The sequence below is a fragment of the Eriocheir sinensis genome, unplaced genomic scaffold (assembly GCF_024679095.1).
Source record: "Eriocheir sinensis breed Jianghai 21 unplaced genomic scaffold, ASM2467909v1 Scaffold527, whole genome shotgun sequence".
NCBI lineage: Eukaryota > Metazoa > Arthropoda > Malacostraca > Decapoda > Varunidae > Eriocheir > Eriocheir sinensis.
In genome coordinates this window covers 47,501-65,000 of record NW_026111862.1, presented here as the reverse complement: position 1 = coordinate 65,000, position 17,500 = coordinate 47,501, and the positions used below count along the sequence as shown (strand labels likewise).

Here is a 17,500-nt window from a genome sequence, read left to right as displayed (position 1 = left end):
TTGCCTCTTTGCAAAATCAGCTTGCTGTTTTTCCTGAGCTCGCTCAGCTTTTTTTTTTTGAAAACAACATCCTGTAAGATGAAATACTCTTGTAGTAACATAATATTATTATCGATTAGTGTATTATTTTTTTTTTTACAACAAAGGAGGCAGCTCAAGGGCACACAAAAAAGAAAACAATAATAAAAAAAAGCCCGCTACTCGCTGCTCCTAAAAAAGAAACAAAAGAGGTGGCCGAAAGGAAGATCAAATACGGGAGGAGAGGTGTCCTGATACCCTCCTCTTGAAAGAGTTCAAGTCGTAGGCAGGAGGAAATACAGATGAAGGAAGATTGTTCCAGAGCTTACCAGCGTGAGGGATGAAAGAGTGAAGATGCTGGTTAACTCTTGCATAAGGGGTTTGGACAGTACAGGGATGAGCATGAGTAGAAAGTCGAGTGCAGCGGGGCCGCGGGAGGGGGGGAGGCATGCAGTTAGCAAGTTCAGAAGAGCAGTCAGCGTGGAAATATCGATAGAAGATAGAAAGAGAGGCAACATTGCGGCGGAATTTAAGAGGTAGAAGACTATCAGTATGAGGAGGAGAGCTGATGAGACGAAGAGCCTTAGCCTCCACTCTGTCCAGAAGAGCTGTGTTAAACGGAGCCCCCCCACACATGAGATGCATACTCCATACGAGGGCGGACAAGGCCCCTGTATATGGACAGCAACTGTGCAGGGGAGAAGAACTGGCGGAGACAGTACAGAACGCCCAGCCTCGAGGAAGCTGATTTAGTAAGAGATGAGATATGAAGTTTCCAGTTGAGATTTTGAGTTAAGGATAGACCGAGGATGTTTAGTGTTGAGGAAGGTGATAGCTGGGTGTTGTCAAAGAATAGGGGATAGTTGTTTGGAAGATTGTGTCGAGAAATATAAATATAAATATTACATTGTGTATGGATAAAGATACTATACATGTGTAGCCTGTATATATAGCATATGTATACAGCTACTCCCTCTTGCATGAAAAAAAAAATATCTGTAATATTTCGAGCTTTGAGAGTGTAGCATGGACGTCAGACTCCTCAAATTCAGGATCGTCAGGATCGGAGGTGCATTCAGCGAACTCGTGGTCCACATCGATGGGAAGGAAAGCTTCTCGGCCATATAACATCTTGAATGGTGAAAACCTCGTGGAGGCCTGGACGGTAGATCTAAAAAAGAAACAATGCAATTCAAAAACTAATAACAGTACACACAGACGTTCGACAGGAACTCACAGGTTTACCCTGATATTACCCACCTCAGGGCAATAAGACGCCGTGCAAACATTTGTCCCCAGTTTTCATGTCGATCACTCAGAGTTCGAAGGAGAAGATTTTGAACTGTTCGGTTGCTGCGCTCGACTAACCACTGGCCTGAAATTAACAAATCGGTAATTTTTTTTTGTTGGAAAAATATATAGGTATTGTTTCAACAAGATCAAAAAATGCCAAAATAGGGGCATTGCTTTCAAACAGAGGAAAGAATAAGCACAAAACAAACAAATATAAGCATTATAATATTATGATAAATACTTGAGGATGATAAGCAGATGTGATTCTTTGCGTTGGTCCTGTGAGCGTGTGGAGCTCTGCTGAGACTGAGTTCACAAACTCTCTGCCCTGGTCAATGATCTGTGTGGCAACACATCCATGACGACAGATAATGTCCTCGTACAGGAACCGAGCCACTTCTACAGCTTCCTTCGATTTTAAAGGGCGAGTCTCAATCCACTTGGAAAATAACAAACGGCCATCACAATGGCGACATGACCGTTGGAGGACCTGAAAAAATACACAGTTGTAAGCATGCCGAAATTAACTTACATAAAAGTATTAACAGTATAAATAACAATAGTAGTATTGTACTTATATACAAATTGTGTAAAACCAAACTCACATTGTCAATGAACATAGGTCTATGCCAATTTGGTACATGTTTCGAGGCTTAATTGGCATACTGTGCAGTTTCGGGTCCACTTTCTTGAACACAGTGCTGGCTTTTTGGCACCGTGAGCAAGTTTTGATGGTTTCAACTACATCAGATGTAACGTTGCGCCACCAATATCTTTGCATTATGCGATCGATGACCTTATCCCTGCCAACGTGACCTCCCAAAGCAACAGCTTCGTCGCTGTCACCAGCTCCTCGGTGACTGGCCAGCACAGTGTCGAGCTGGTATTGGCGATCCTTAATCACCCGAAGGAAGCGAGCTTTTGCAATCATATGTAAAAATATTAAACTATAGGCCATTACACCATTTCGCTTTTCGTTTCTACACGAATAGACTACTCACCTGTTAAATCTCTCCTGTTCGGCTTATGGATAAGTTTTAGACAGTCGTCTTGGATAACGAATGCCCGACACTTCCTTCGAAAATTTGCTTTTTTTCCCTTGTCGTTTCCAACATGCACTGGATATTTTTTTAACCGCAGAAACTCTTCCACCTCGTCCATTTCAATAGAGAACTCCATGGTGTAAACGCGTCGATGAGCCGCGTTTATGTGTAGCAAGGAAGTGACTGATAAGGCCGTGGTGAGCCGCACAGGTGTCTCACCAGTAAAGTATATAGAAAACGGGAAGCGAAACGTCAGACACTCTAGTTAGATTCAGAAACACCAAAAAAATTCAAACAAGGTTCATGCGACTACGCAGTCATTTCAAACGGGTGGGGAATCGTCTGAAACCAGTTTCAAGTGACGGGGAGTCGACTGGACCTAGTTTCATCTGACTGGGGGAGTCTTCTGAAACAGGGAATAATTTGAAACGGCTACACCGGGTTCTTGACAAGCCCTTACGGACGGCTGTGAAGCGTTGCAATGGGGATTTTGTAACGCTTGCTAATTGTCCTAATTGTGTCTTCTCCTTTTTCAAGTTCAAGGAGAGCATCAACCCTCGGCTGTACTTGACGCTACTGGAGTCATCCTTCCTTTTGTACTTCCTCACCATGCTGGAAATAGAAGCAAAATCTTGATTAGGTCCTGCCACTCAGGCCCAGACCCATGTTTCATTTAGCCCATGTTCCATTTACACAAATTTCAACTATAGCAGCAATACAATTAGGGATTCCTACCTCATACTTCTACACAACTTACCTGGATAACGGAGTGTGGACTCAGGAAAATTTGAGTTTCTTCCTGCAACAATTGTATCTGTGGGGGGCCTCAGCGTTTTACGATAATTGTACTTGACATTTAGCACTGGAGCCTCGCAAAAAATACAAAAAGAAAGTAATTGTTCAAATTAGCCGCGCGTCCCGCTCGCCGTCTTACGGTGGATGAAAAGACCAACAGGTGGATATAGAGAGGACAGGCAGACAACACAATGACAGACAAACAAATGAGTAAATAAAGGAAAACATAAATGAATTGTAAAGGAACAAAGGAAGTAGAAATTAACACTCACCGACACGAAGATTCTCCAACAACCTGAAAGAGACAAAAAAAAAAAAAAAAAATGGGAAGGTTAATAATTTCCGATCACGAACAACAACAAAAATAATTGGCCTCGTCTTGAAATAATACAAAAAAAAAAAACATGCAAAAGAAAACAAAAGAAAAAGAAACAGATAAAAGAATGAAAAAGGTTATCAATTTTAAAACAATGATATAAAAAAAATATTCACAAAGGAGAAAACGAAGGAAAAAGAAAATGGGAAAGGGTTATTAATCCCTGGACAATAAAAAAAAAAATTGTCCTGCTTGAAAAGAAAAATAAGAAAAAAGAAAAATGAAAAGGTTAGAAAAGTTAAAATAAAACGGAAAAGCGGTTCTATTAGTGAAAAAGAAAAAAATGTTAGATTTTTTTTTTTTTTCAGTTCTCAAAACCCAAGTCATTGTTTACATCATCTCTCTCTCTCTCTCTCTCTCTCTCTCTCTCTCTCTCTCTCTCTCTCTCTCTCTCTCTCTCTGACATTTCAACACAGGTAATCATCTTCTTCCTCTTCTTCTTTTTCTTCTTTTCATTGTTTTATTTTCTATTATATTTTAGTCTTTATGCAGCTATATATATCCATTTTTATTCCATCTATTTTATTTTCTACTTATTTTTATGTTCTATTGTCACATTATTATTTGTTTTATTTATCTTCTTTTCTATTTATATTTACAAATCAATTTATCGTTTACTCTCTCTTGTCTCATTTTCTTAATTTCTCTAACTTCATCTTTCTTTCCTTCACCTTTTAAAATACTGTTATAGATTATCTTTTTTTTCTTTTAAGCGAAGAAGTTGCCTAAGAAGAGAGAGAGAGAGAGAGAGAGAGAGAGAGAGTCTCTCTCTCTCTCTCTATCTCTCTCGTAATGAGGGGCGACACGAACGGACGAGGAGGCGGAGGAGGCGGAGGAGGAGGAGGAGGAGGAGGAGGAGGTGAGGAACGGAGGAGAATGAAGGGAGCTGAGTGGAAAGAATAAAAGAAAAGAGGAATGAGGATAGGAGAGAGAGAGAGAGAGAGAGAGAGAGAGAGAGAGAGAGAGAGAGAGAGAGAGAGAGAGAGAGAGAGAGAGAGAGAGAGAGAGAGAGAGAGAGAGAGAGAGAGAGGCAGAATAAGCTAATAAAGATGGAAGAAGAAGGAAAACACTGGAAATGAGAGAAAGAAGAGAGTAAGAAAGAAGTGCATTAAAGAAGGCGAATAAAGGAGAGGAAGGGAAAAGGGTTAAGAGAGGATGAGAGAATGAAAGACGAAGGAGACAAAAAAATAAGAAGGAAAGGAAGGGGGAAGAAGGAAAGGGAGAGGAAAGGAAGGAAAAGGATACGAAAGGAAGGGAAGGATAAGAAAACTATAAACACCATAAAGAGAAGTTACGTAAATGTATAAGTTCCAGAAACGACGAGGAGGAGGAGGAGGAGGAGGAGGAGGAGGAGGAGGAGGAAGAAGAGGAAGAGGAGAGGAAAGAAAACAGATTATATAAAAGGGAAGGAAATGGAGAGAGAGGACAAGGAGGAGGAGGAGGAAGAAAGAAGAGGAGGAAGAGGAAGAAGAGGAAGAGGAGAGGAAAAAAAACAGATTATATAAAAGGGAAGGAAATGGAGAAAGAGGACAAGGAGGAGGAGGAGGAGGAGGAGGAGGAGGAGGAGGAAGAAAGAAGAGGAGGAAGAGGAAGAAGAAGAGGAAGAGGAAAAATGAGGAGAGGAGGAGAAAGAAAGATAACAGGAGAAAAGAAAGAAGAGAAAAAAGAGGATAAGAAGGAGGAGGAGGAGGAGTGGAGGAGGAAAAGATGGAGAGAAGAGAGAAGAGTTTGTTCGTTCATTTGTTTGTTTACTCAGGTGATGTTCATGAGTCATTGTCCAGGTGCCTCTCTCTCTCTCTCTCTCTCCAACCAAAAAAAACGTTCCGTATAAGACGTGTCAGGAAATTCTTTGGTATTGAGGATTCCTTTTTCTTTCTTTCCTATTTTCCTCCTCTTCCTCTTTTTCTCCTCCTCCTCTTCTTCTTTTCCTATTTCTCTTTCTCCTTCTCTTTTCCTCTTCCTCTTCTCCTACTTCTCTTTTCCTTTTCTTCTTTTCCTCTCTCTTTCGCTTTCTCCTTCCTTCCTTCTCTTTTTTTTTATCTCCTCCTCCCCCGCGTCCTCCTACTACTCATGCTCCTCCTCCTCCTTGTCTTCCTCCTCCTTTCCACGTTTCAATAAGGTCAAAGGTCACCAAGGACATGAAAAGGTCAATTCTGAAACGATGTAAATGTCAAAGTAAAGCAAATCAAATGATAATATTGATTCCTTATACAAACACCTTATGCTCTGATGTTCCTATATCGGCTTGGTAATGTAATATAAATAGCTAGGTTTGCCATAAAAGGGTGTCGTTTTTTTCTTCACTTATGTATTTAAAGAAATTGAAGGTATAAATGGCAGACTTAAACAAATTGAATGGGTGACTGAGTTGGATGATAGGAATGCAAAGTTAAAAAAAATAATTGACGAGTAAAATTAAGGTTAAATCTTACTGATGGATGCTGGGAAAGGTTAAATCTTACTGATGGATGCTGGGAAAGGTTAAATCTTACTGGTGGATGCTGGGAAAGGTTAAATCTTACTGGTGGATGCTGGGAAAGGTTAAATCTTACTGATGGATGCTGGGAAAGGTTAAATCTTACTGATGGATGCTGGGAAAGGTTTAATCTTACTGGTGGATACTGGGAAAGGTTTAATCTTACTGGTGGATGCTGGGAAAGGTTTAATCTTACTGGTGGATGCTGGGAAAGGTTTAATCTTACTGGTGGATACTGGGAAAGGTTTAATCTTACTGGTGGATGCTGGGAAAGGTTAAATCTTACTGGTGGATGCTGGGAAAGGTTTAATCTTACTGGCGGATGCTGGGAAAGGTTAAATCTTACTGATGGATGCTGGGAAAGGTTTAATCTTACTGGCGGATGCTGGGAAAGGTTTAATCTTACTGGCGGATGCTGGGAAAGGTTTAATCTTACTGATGGATGCTGGGAAAGGTTTAATCTTACTGGCGGATGCTGGGAAAGGTTTAATCTTACTGATGGATGCTGGGAAAGGTTTAATCTTACTGGTGGATGCTGGGAAAGGTTAAATCTTACTGGTGGATGCTGGGAAAGGTTTAATCTTACTGATGGATGCTGGGAAAGGTTAAATCTTACTGATGGATGCTGGGAAAGGTTAAATCTTACTGATGGATGCTGGGAAAGGTTTAATCTTACTGGTGGATGCTGGGAAAGGTTAAATCTTACTGGTGGATGCTGGGAAAGGCTTTAAAAGGCATAATGTAAAGCAATGGAAGGAGGAATGAATGGAACAAACTAATAAACGAAGAAACAGATAGATAGAGATAGATAGATAAGCAGATAGAAAAGAAATAAGAAGAAGGAAGGAATTAAGGAAGGAGAGAAAAGGAAAACCAAAATAAAAGCGAAAGGAAGAGAAAATGAAGATGAATGAGGGAAAAAAAAGAAAATCAATAAATAAATGAATGAAAAAAATAAAAATGGATAGAAGACGAAGAAAAAGAAGTAGAGGAAAAAGAATATATGAAGGAAAAGAACAGGAAAACGAGAATAAGAAGAAAAAGACGAATAAGAAAAAGAAGAAAAGAATAAAAAAAAAAACAATGATAATAATAATAATAATAGAAAGGAGGAAGAATGATAAAACAGAAAAAAAAGGATAACACACACACACACACACACACACACACACACACACACACACACACACACACACACACACACACACACACACACACACACACACACACACACACTAAGACACATATGACACAAAAACTCGCCCTAACATAAATCGGGTTCAGCTTTTTATGACCTTTCCCTTTACTGGAGAGGTCATGACCTCCCTACGCTGGTGCTAAAACCTGTTCAAAACAGGTTCCAGACATTATTTCGTGTTTTTTTTACCATTTTTGTTTTTGTTTTTCGTTTTCATTCTTATTTGAAAGGGTAAAGGAGAGAGAGAGAGAGAGAGAGAGAGAGAGAGAGAGAGAGAGAGAGAGGAAAAAAAAGATGAAAAAAGATAAAGAAAACAGGTATTTCAATGTCGTATTACGTGTGTCACTGAGAACAAGAGAAGATAGATAGATAGATAGATAGATAGATGGATAGATTGATAGATAGATAGACAGATAAACAGATAGAAAAAGTAATAAGAAAAAGATTGATAAGGAAATAGAGAAAGAAAAAGAACATTAGAGATAGAGAATGATAAATGCCGATATAATTCTCTCTCTCTCTCTCTCTCTGGATCACGGTTCGAATCCAGCCAAAGTGACCTAATGACCCAGAGAGAGAGAGAGAGAGAGAGAGAGAGAGAGAGAGCAGTTCGTGTGCATCAAAATAGAGAAGAAAAAAAATTTCCATGTGTACGTGTGCGTGTAGCCCAGCCCCCCGCCCCTCCCCTGTGTGCGTATGATTAAGCCGTGTGTACGTGTGTGCGTGTATGTGCATAATTCCTCCCAAATGCACCTAAACCTCATTCTAAGAACCTTCATGTGACGTCAAACTTTTCCCTGTGTGTACGTGTGAGTGCTGACTTGTGTACGTGTGTGTGTGTGTGTGTGTGTGTGTGTGTGTGTGTGTGTGTGTGTGTGTGTGTGTGTGTGTGTGTGTGTGTTTGTAATGTTTTAATTTTTTTTTAACTATTTTTAAACCAGTGACGACATCAGAGCTCAGTATATTTTAGTGATTATATAAAGATTTTACGTAAGTGCTGAATGTGGACGACAAATTCGAAATGTTATATTCACGAAATTAACATCCTTAAATAACTTCCAATTTATGTATGATGTTTTGGTTTCATGTACGTTTGTGGCCAATAAATATCTATCTATCTATCTATCTGTGTGTTGCAGGTGTTGTGGACGGCGCTGAGCCTGGCGCTGGGCGTGGAGGTGCAGGGCGAGGTGATCCGTGGCCTGCCCTGCATCAAGCGGCTCAACCAACTCTTTTGTAGGACGCCCGGCAACTCCTATCCCTCGTGAGTGTTCAGTTCAGCTCATTTGAAAGGGTAAAGGGGAAGGGAGGAAGGGAGGGAGAGGAAGGGAGAATGAGACAGACAGAGACAGAGAACAAAATGAGGAGGAGGGAAGAAGGAGGGAAGTAAAAGAAGTAAGAGAAAAGGAAGGAAGAAGATAGTAAAAAAAAAGTAAGGAGGAAGGAAAGAAGGACGAGAACGAGAACGATGCAGGTGAAAAAAAATAAAGGAAAAAGGAGAAGAAAAAAAAAAGAAAGAGGAAATAAGATGAAGTAAAGAAAAAAGGAAAAAAAGAAAACATCGGAAGGGAAGAGAAAGGAGGGAAGGGAGGAGTTTTTTTTGGGGGGGGTGAGGTTAAGTTTCGATTTTACTTTGGCATAGAGGAGGAAGTAGAAGAAAGGGAGGAAGGGAAGAAGAGGGATGTGGGGGTAGGAAGAGGAGTGAGGAGGGGAGGAGTAGGGTGGTAGGGGGAGGTAGGGGTAGGGGAGAGAAAAAAGGGGGGTAGAGGGGAGGCTGAGGGGGCTAGGGGCTTGGGTTTACATGTTTTTTTATGCTTTTTTTTCATTTTGGGGTTTGAGGAGGAAGTGGGGATAGGGGGTAGACGTTTTTTTTTTTTTTTTTTTTACAACAAAGGAGACAGCTCAAGGGCACAAAAAAAAACAATAATAAAAAAAAGCCCGCTACTCGCTGCTCCCAAAAAAGAATTAAAAGAGAGAAAGTTAAGGGTGGGGTGGGGGAATTTTTTCACTAATATTTTTTACAGTTTCACGAATTCATTTTCTTCCCCTTTTTCATAGTCGTAATTTTTCCTTTTGTTTTTTCCAGAGACAAGATCGAACGCTTCACTAATATTTTTTACACTTTCACGAATTCATTTTCCTTCCCATTTTTCACACTCGTAACTTTTCCTTCTTTTTTTCCAGAGACAAGATCAAACGCTTCACTAATATGTTTTACAGCTTCACGAATTAATTTTCTTTCCTCTTTTTCACTCGTAACTTTCCCTTTTTTCTCCCAGTGACAAGATCGAACGCTTCACTAATATTTTTTACACTTTCACGAATTCATTTTCTTTCCCATTTTTCACACTCGTAACTTTTCCTTCTTTTTTTTTCCAGAGACAAGATCGAACGCTTCACTAATATTTTTTACACTTTCACGAATTCATTTTCTTCCCATTTTTCACACTCGTAACTTTTCCTTCTTTTTTTTCCAGAGACAAGATCGAACGCTTCACTAATATTTTTTACACTTTCACAAATTCATTTTCTTTCCCATTTTTCACACTCGTAACTTTTCCTTCTTTTTTTCCCAGTGACAAGATCGAACGCTTCACTAATATTTTCTGCAGTTTCACGAATTCATTTTCTTTCCCCTTAATCATTCGTAACTTTTCCTTCTTTTTTTTCCCAGAGACAATATCGAACGCTTCACTAATATTTTTTACACTTTCACGAATTCATTTTCTTTCCCATTTTTCACACTCGTAACTTTTCCTTCTTTTTTCCCAGTGACAAGATCGAACGCTTCACTAATATTTTTTACACTTTCACGAATTCATTTTCTTTCCCATTTTTCACAGTCGTAACTTTTCCTTCTTTTTTTCCAGAGACAAGATCGAACGCTTCATAGAGGACAACAAAGCCCTGATGAGGCGGATGTATGGAAGCTTCTTTGACAACATACAAGACGTAAGATGTTATAGTATTACTCATTTTCCATCCAGTTCTCTAATTCCAACTTCCTTTCTATACTTTCGAATCTAAGTATCTGGACGCCTCTCCTCCCGACACTGACCCCTCTTTCGGCCACCTCTTTGGATTCTTTTTAGGAGCAGCGAGTAGCGGGCTTTTTAATTATTGTTTCCTTTTTTTGTGCCCTTGAGCTGTCTCCTTTGTTGTAAAAAAAAAAAGTTGAACTCGCCTAACTTTTCACTTAACTATTTAGATATCCAACCTGTATTTAATCCCCTAGTCACTGCAACACGTTTACTCCTTATTTTATCCTCTTTTATCCAGTCCCCTAATTCCAATCTCCCTCTATATTGAACTATTAGATTTTCGAACTTCTATTGAGCTACAGAACTCTTTTAATTCAATAAGTAACTTAATTTTGTACGTGATCCAATTCCTTAACCACTTTCTCCCTCCTACAAATCTTAAGAGCCAATTCTCTAATTCCAATCTATAAGACCTTCGAACCTCTATTACACTCCAGAACCCTTTTGACTCCCTCCAGTAGCCGATCCCACCCCCTAACCACCGCCTCCCCTTCAGATCTTCGAGCCCCAGCAGCGTCGGTTCCTGAGCAGGCCGGGGCGTGCCGCAGGGGACGGGCCCGACGCTTTTACCGACGAGGCACCAGACATACATCAGGACTATCACCCCGGGGACCCGCGCGGGGAGTCCTTCTTCAACCTGATCAGGAGGAAGAGGCAGTCCTTCCCCGGAGACGCAAACTCGAACTCGGACAGGTGGGTGTGAGGGGAAGGGAAGGGGAGGGAAGGGGAGGTTAGGTTAGGTGAAGTTAGGTGAGAGGAGGTTGGTTTGGTTTGGTTTGGTTTGGTTTGGTTTGGTTTGGTTTGGTTAGGTTAGGTTAGGTTAGGTTAGGTTAGGTGAGAGGAGATTAATCAAGGTTAGGTTAGATTAGGTTAAGTTAGGTGAAAATTCATATATGTTTCCTTACTAATGAGACTTTCTATACAACAAAGTGAGGTCATTCTTCGTCGATTTATACCATGAGGTGCTGGCTATCATGTGTTTGAGAATACCATAAACCTAACCTAACAAAACCCCAAACAGTTACTATAGGTCTTGACTCGGAAAATTCATATATGCTTCCAAGATAAGACTTTCTATACAACACAGTGAGGTCATTCATTGTTCCATCTATCGCTGTCTTATGCTCCTAACTGCCTCCTTTATACTTCATAATACAAGTACCTAATCACCTCTCCTTTACAGAGTTACAGTTACAGAGTTGCAGAGTCTTATGCTGCTAACTGCCTCCTTCATGCCTTAACAGAAGTACCTAATCGCCTCTCCTTTACAGAGTTGATTCATGTGAGAGCAAGGTTGAGATCGTGACGCCTTACTGGGCCAACAATTCTGCCGGGAAGATACGCGCAATTGTCAACACCAACGAGTTCTCGCAAGCCATTCACCAGGAAGTGTGCGCGTAGGTATTGGGGATGGGGGAAAGGGGAAGGAGGGGGGAAGTAGTGTGAGGGTGGAAGGGAGAAAACAGTGGGTCAGAGTGAATGAGGATGGGAGAGTGGGTGTAGAGTTTCTGTGTGGGGTATTTTTTATTTATTTATTTATTTTTTTTTTTTGTGGTGGAGGTTCGTGCATGTAAAAGCCATACTAAAAAGCCATCTACACAGCAAATCTAAATAGTATACAGAATTAATTTAGAAAGAAACACAGAAACAAGATACATATACAAATAAAGATATGAATATTACACAAAAAAAAACGCCAAAAAAATCAAATTAAAAAAAACATGCATAGAGAAATAACGACATAAATCATTAAGCTAACAAATAGAAATATGAATAAATAGAAAAAAATAGAAAACAAGAGAAAAATAAATAAAAACATGGAAGTAGACATAGAAAGATAAATGAATAAACAGATACATACACAGATAGGTAGAAAGACAGGTAGATAGATAGATAGATAGATAGGGAGAGAGAGAGAGAGAGAGAGAAGGGGGGGGCTGGAAGGGGAAATGTGAGTGAGATAATTTGAAATAACTCACTATGTCACGGCCGCTACTTACGAAAGAGACCATAAATGACGAAGCGAGAGAGAGAGAGAGAGAGAGAGAGAGAGAGAGAGAGAGAGAGAGAGAGAGAGAGAGAGAGAGAGAGAGAGAGAGAGAGAGAGAGAGAGAGAGAGAGAGAGAGAGAGAGAGAGAGAGAGAGAGAGAGAGAGAGAGAGAGAGAGAGCGCTCATCGACATATTTGTATTTAATTGCACTATGTAAGATGTAAAAATAAATAAAGAAGAGAGAGAGAGAGAGAGTGTGTGTGTGTGTGTGTGTGTGTGTGTGTGTATGACTATTACATAAGAAATATACACAACAGATACGGGTAGCGTGTGTGTGTGTGTGTGTGTGTGTGTGTGTGTGTGTGTGTGTGTGTGTGTGTGTGTGTGTACCGCTTAATCACAGGACATCCTCTCTACGCTTGACATGAAAAATTTGAATAACAAGAGAGATCCAATTTCACTATTTCGACACCTTCCTCGGGCACTCAACAACACACAGCGTTACCAAACTATCGTACTCGGACACTCAACACATCGCAATTTCCGGTTTCTGAGTCACAGCTATCGCAAACAGACTCCAATAAGTAATGATTTTAACGATAACTTTAACTGGAATCTCGCTATCTGTGTGGGTAGGAAAGTTTCGGGGCCCTGGAACAGATAATTGCGATGTTTTGAGTACGATAATTTGACAACGCTGATAACGACACCTTGATTCATGGGGCCACAGAGACTCACCAGGGTACGGATGTCCTCAAGGAATACGCCTCCCCCTCTTACATCATATATTTCAGAAGGCTTAAAAGGAGATCAGTCGAGTTCTAATGAGTGTCCTTTTAGGTTCACGGTACAGAGGAAGGGACGAGCTATCACCAGGGTCATATAACTACCCTTGGAAATGCCCCCAACCTCCTATGAGTGGCTTGTGAAATATGTGTTCTTGGGGTATTACTGTCTAAGGGCGTTGTCTTAATCATTCCGAGGCCCCAGGAACACATATTTGGCAAGGCTTTCGTGGGAGATTTGGGAGGTATTTCCAGGGGTAGTATTATGACCCTGGTGGTAGTCTGACCTTTCTCTGTACCCTGAACCTATAAAAACACGTATTTGGCAAGGCTTTCGTAGGAGTTGATGCCATTTCCAGGGGTAGTTTTATAACCCTGGTGGTAGTCTGACCTTTCTCTGTACCCTGAACCTATAAAAACACGTATTTGGCAAGGCTTTCGAAGGAGTTGTTGCCATTTCCAGGGGTAGTTTTATAACCCTGGTGGTAGTCTGACCTTTCTCTGTACCCTGAACCTATAAAAAAAAAAACATATTTGGCAAGGCTTTCGAAGGAGTTGTTGCCATTTCCAGGGGTAGTTTAATAACCCTGGTGGTAGTCTGACCTTTCTCTGTACCCTGAACCTATAAAAAAACACGTATTTGGCAAGGCTTTCGTAGGAGTTGATGCCATTTCCAGGGGTAGTTTTATAACCCTGGTGGTAGTGTGACCCTTCTTCTGTACCGTGAACCTAAAGAAACACGTATTTGGCAAGGCTTTCGTGGAGGTCGTTGTGGGTATTTCCATGGGTAGTTGTTTGACCCTGATGGTGGTAGTTTGATTAGTCTTGGAAATATAGTGATAATATTTTAATACATAACACTTGACGAGATATAGGAAGCGAGCATCATGGATTATCGCCTCCGTGGTCTAGTGGTCAGCGGGCCCTGGTCAGCGTAGCCAGATTATCGTATTCACCATACTATATTTATCATTTTTAAGCCACAAACTCTCGTACTTGCACCAATAACGATAGAGAATTAAAGTTTGCGTTGAAGCTGTTATTTATTGATGCTCTTTTTTTTTTCTTTTTGCCATAGTTATCGGTCAAAAACTACGGAAATACAATGCGATGAGTACGATAATTTAGCTGCGGGCCCTGGTTCGAATCCCGGCCCGGGCAGTCGGCGTGCAGTCCACCCACCTGCTCATCCTCCCTCTCGGGCTGGGGGATAAATGTGAACCTGGGAACACCTGGGGAAGGCACACTGTGGTAACCCGGATGTCCCCGTGGCTCTGTGTCCCGGGGTAATGGGTTCCCTCCCACCACAGGCTCAAGAGACAGTGTGACGGAGATGAGCGATGAGGCCACGCGTAGACATACCGTATCCCACAAACTTTACCTTACTATCATGGCTTAGGGAAAGATAACAAAGAGAAGAGATTTAGCTTTTTTTTTTTTTACAGCTAACGAAACCGCTCAAAGGCAACAAAAAATGATGCAAAAAAAAAAAAAAAAAAAAAAAAAGCCGCTAATCGATGTTCCTACAGAGACAAAACCTTACTATCATGGCTTAGGAAAAGATAACAAAGAGAAGGGATTTTTTTTTTTACAGCTAAAGAAACAGCTCAAAGGCAACAAAAAATGATGCAAAAAAAAAAAAGCCGCTAATCGATGTTCCTATAGAGACAAAACCTTACAATCATGGGTTAGGAAAAGATAACAAAGAGAAGTGATTTAACTTTTTTTTTTACAGCTAAAGAAACCGCTCAAAGGCAACAAAAAATAGTGAAAAAAAAAAAAAGCCCGCTAATCGATGTTCCAACAGAGACAAAACCTTACAATCATGGCTTAGGAAAAGATAACAAAGAGAAGAGATTTTTACTTTTTTTTTTACAGCTAAAGAAACCGCTCAAAGGCAACAAAAAATAGTGAAAAAAAAAAAGCCGCTAATCGATGTTCCTATAGAGACAAAACCTTACAATCATGGCTTAGGAAAAGATAACAAAGAGAAGAGATTTTACTTTTTTTTTTTTTACAGCTAAAGAAACAGCTCAAAGGCAACAAAAAATAGTGAAAAAAAAAAGCCGCTAATCGATGTTCCTATAGAGACAAAACCTTACAATCATGGGTTAGGGAAAGATCAAATAAAGAGAAGAGATTTTAATAACGATAATGGTAGAGCGATGTACTAATGCTGAATGTTGGGTAGAACATAAAAATAGTTACTTCTCGGCCTCTTGCAGACTCCTTACGTTCTTATGTTCTTATCTGTCTTTTTTTACAATAAAGGAGACGGCTCAAGGGTAACAAAAAGAGCGCAAAAAAAAAAATAAAAAAAACGCTACTCACCGCTCCCATAACAGACCAAAGTAAAGAATAGCCAAACGAGACGTAAATTTCTGCCGTTACGAATTCAAATCCAGACGCATTTCAAACATTCAAATATTCAAATCGCAGCTCCTAGCAACCGTCCTTAACCGTCATAACCGTCACCGGGGGGCCTCCTCAGCGGAAGTGAAGAAAACAAAAAATAAGAAAACAACAAGATGAATTACGTCTGTCTATGTCATCAGGTTATTTAGAGGTATTTTATCACGTGTGTGTGTGTGTGTGTGTGTGTGTGTGTGTGTGTGTGTGTGTGTGTGTGTGTGTGTGTGTGTGTGTGTGTGTGTGTGTGTGTGTGTGTGTGTGTGTGTGTGTGTGTGTGTGTGTGTGTGTGTGTGTGTGTGTGTGTGTGTGTATCTTTCTCAATCTTTTTTTATTTTCCTTCTTTTCCTTTCTTTCATTTTTTCCTTATCTCTCTCTATCTCATCTCCTCTCTTCCAAATATAACCTTTTCTTTTCTCTTTATTCCTCTTTATCACATTTTTTCTTCTTCTCTTTCTCTTCCCCTCTCTCTCTCTTTGTTTCTCTCTTTATCTCATCTCTCTCTCTCTCTCTCTCTCTCTCTCTCTCTCTCTCTCTCTCTCTCTCTCTCTCTCTCTCTCTCTCTCCTTCTTCCTCTCTCTTTCTCTCTCTCCCATTCTCCTCTTTATCCTGGTCTAATGTCTCCTCTTCCTCTTCTTCCTCTTTTCATATCTTCCCTTCTCTTATTCCTCTTTCTTCCTCTCCCTTCTATTATCAATCCATTCACTCTTCCTCTCATTCCACCACCCCCATCCGCTCTCTCACCTTCCCTCTCTCACCCTCTCTCGCTCTCTCTCCCACAGCAAGCAAAGCACGAAGCGATGCGGCGGTGACTGTGGCTGTGAGCAGAAGTACAAATGGCACAGACTTCTCGCCTACGACCCCGACAACGACTGCTCTGGTATTTTCATGGATTGGTTTCTGTTCCCTTCCTGTTGCTCCTGCCGCTGCAACCCGCTCTAAAGGATGATGCTGGTGGTGGTGATGGGGGTGATGAAGGGGATGAAGATGTGGGAGTGAAGCTGACGATAGGAAGTAAAGACGAACGCATGTAGAGAAGGAGAAGATGGTTTTAGAGGAAGGGAAGAGAAGGGATGCAGGAAAGATGGAAGGAAGTTGTGTAGAAGAGTAGAAGATAGAAGATGGTTTTAAAGGAAGGGAAGAGAAGGGATGCACGAAAGATGAAAGGAAGTTGTGTAGAAGACAGGAGATGAGAGGATGATAGGTGGTGGTGGTTGTGGTGGTGATGGGGAGGGTAGATGATGGGAAGGATGATCTGTAGAAGGTAATGAAGGAGGTAGAGATGAAAGACAGCAAAGATGAAGGGAAGTAAAAATAAATAAAGATGGGGTAGTGTTAATGGTGTAGATGGTGTAGATGTTGGAATGAAGTAAGCTAAAGATAAAAGAAAATTAATATAGATGAAGATAAGAAAGATAGTAGATAAGAAACTCGTGATGAAAGGGAAAAGAGAAAGTTAAAATGAGAGAAGAAAATGAAAATAGATGAAGATAAGAAAGATAATATAAGAAACTCGTGATGAAAGGGAAAAACTAAAGATAAAATGAGAGAAATAGATAAAGATGTAGGGAAACGACGATAAAGGAAAATAAAGATGGAAGTTAAAACAAAATAAAACGTAGAATATAACCAGAAAGGAAACTCGAGAAGAAGGGAAGTAAAGACGAAGGGAAGAAGATGAAGGGAGATAAATATAAATGAATGAAAGAAGATAGAGGAGATAATAGAGAGAGGAGAGGAGAGGAGAGGAATGAGAGGCAAAAGACAAAAATAATAAGGTAGATGATGATGGAAATGAGAAGAAAACAAAAAACACGAACAAAAAGAAGAAGAAGAAGAAGAAGAAGAAGAGCTAGAAACAAGAACAAGAATGAGAACAGAAAGAAGAACATCAGGAAGAACAAGAACAAAATGAACAAAGAAAAACAAGAAGAAGAAGAAGAAGAAGAAGAAGAAGAAGAAGAAAATAGCAACACACACACACACACACACACACACACACACACACACACACACACACTCACACACAAATTTACATAGATACTAAAATCAGACTAAAAAATACATAGACGCAAG

At 40.3% G+C, this 17,500-nt stretch overlaps 1 protein-coding gene across 1 annotated transcript in view; it reads left to right on the top strand.

Moving 5' to 3' along the window:
• LOC126992940 (protein spaetzle 3-like) overlaps positions 1-17,456 on the top strand; it is a 21,280-nt gene extending 3,824 nt beyond the window's left edge. Inside the window, exons 2-6 of the mRNA XM_050851771.1 lie at positions 8,339-8,463; positions 10,070-10,151; positions 10,737-10,933; positions 11,512-11,637; positions 16,207-17,456. Coding sequence (XP_050707728.1) covers positions 8,339-8,463; positions 10,070-10,151; positions 10,737-10,933; positions 11,512-11,637; positions 16,207-16,366 — 690 coding nt within the window. The 3' untranslated portion in view covers positions 16,367-17,456. The remainder of the gene's footprint in view (positions 1-8,338; positions 8,464-10,069; positions 10,152-10,736; positions 10,934-11,511; positions 11,638-16,206) is intronic.
• The last annotated feature ends 44 nt before the right edge of the window (positions 17,457-17,500 follow it).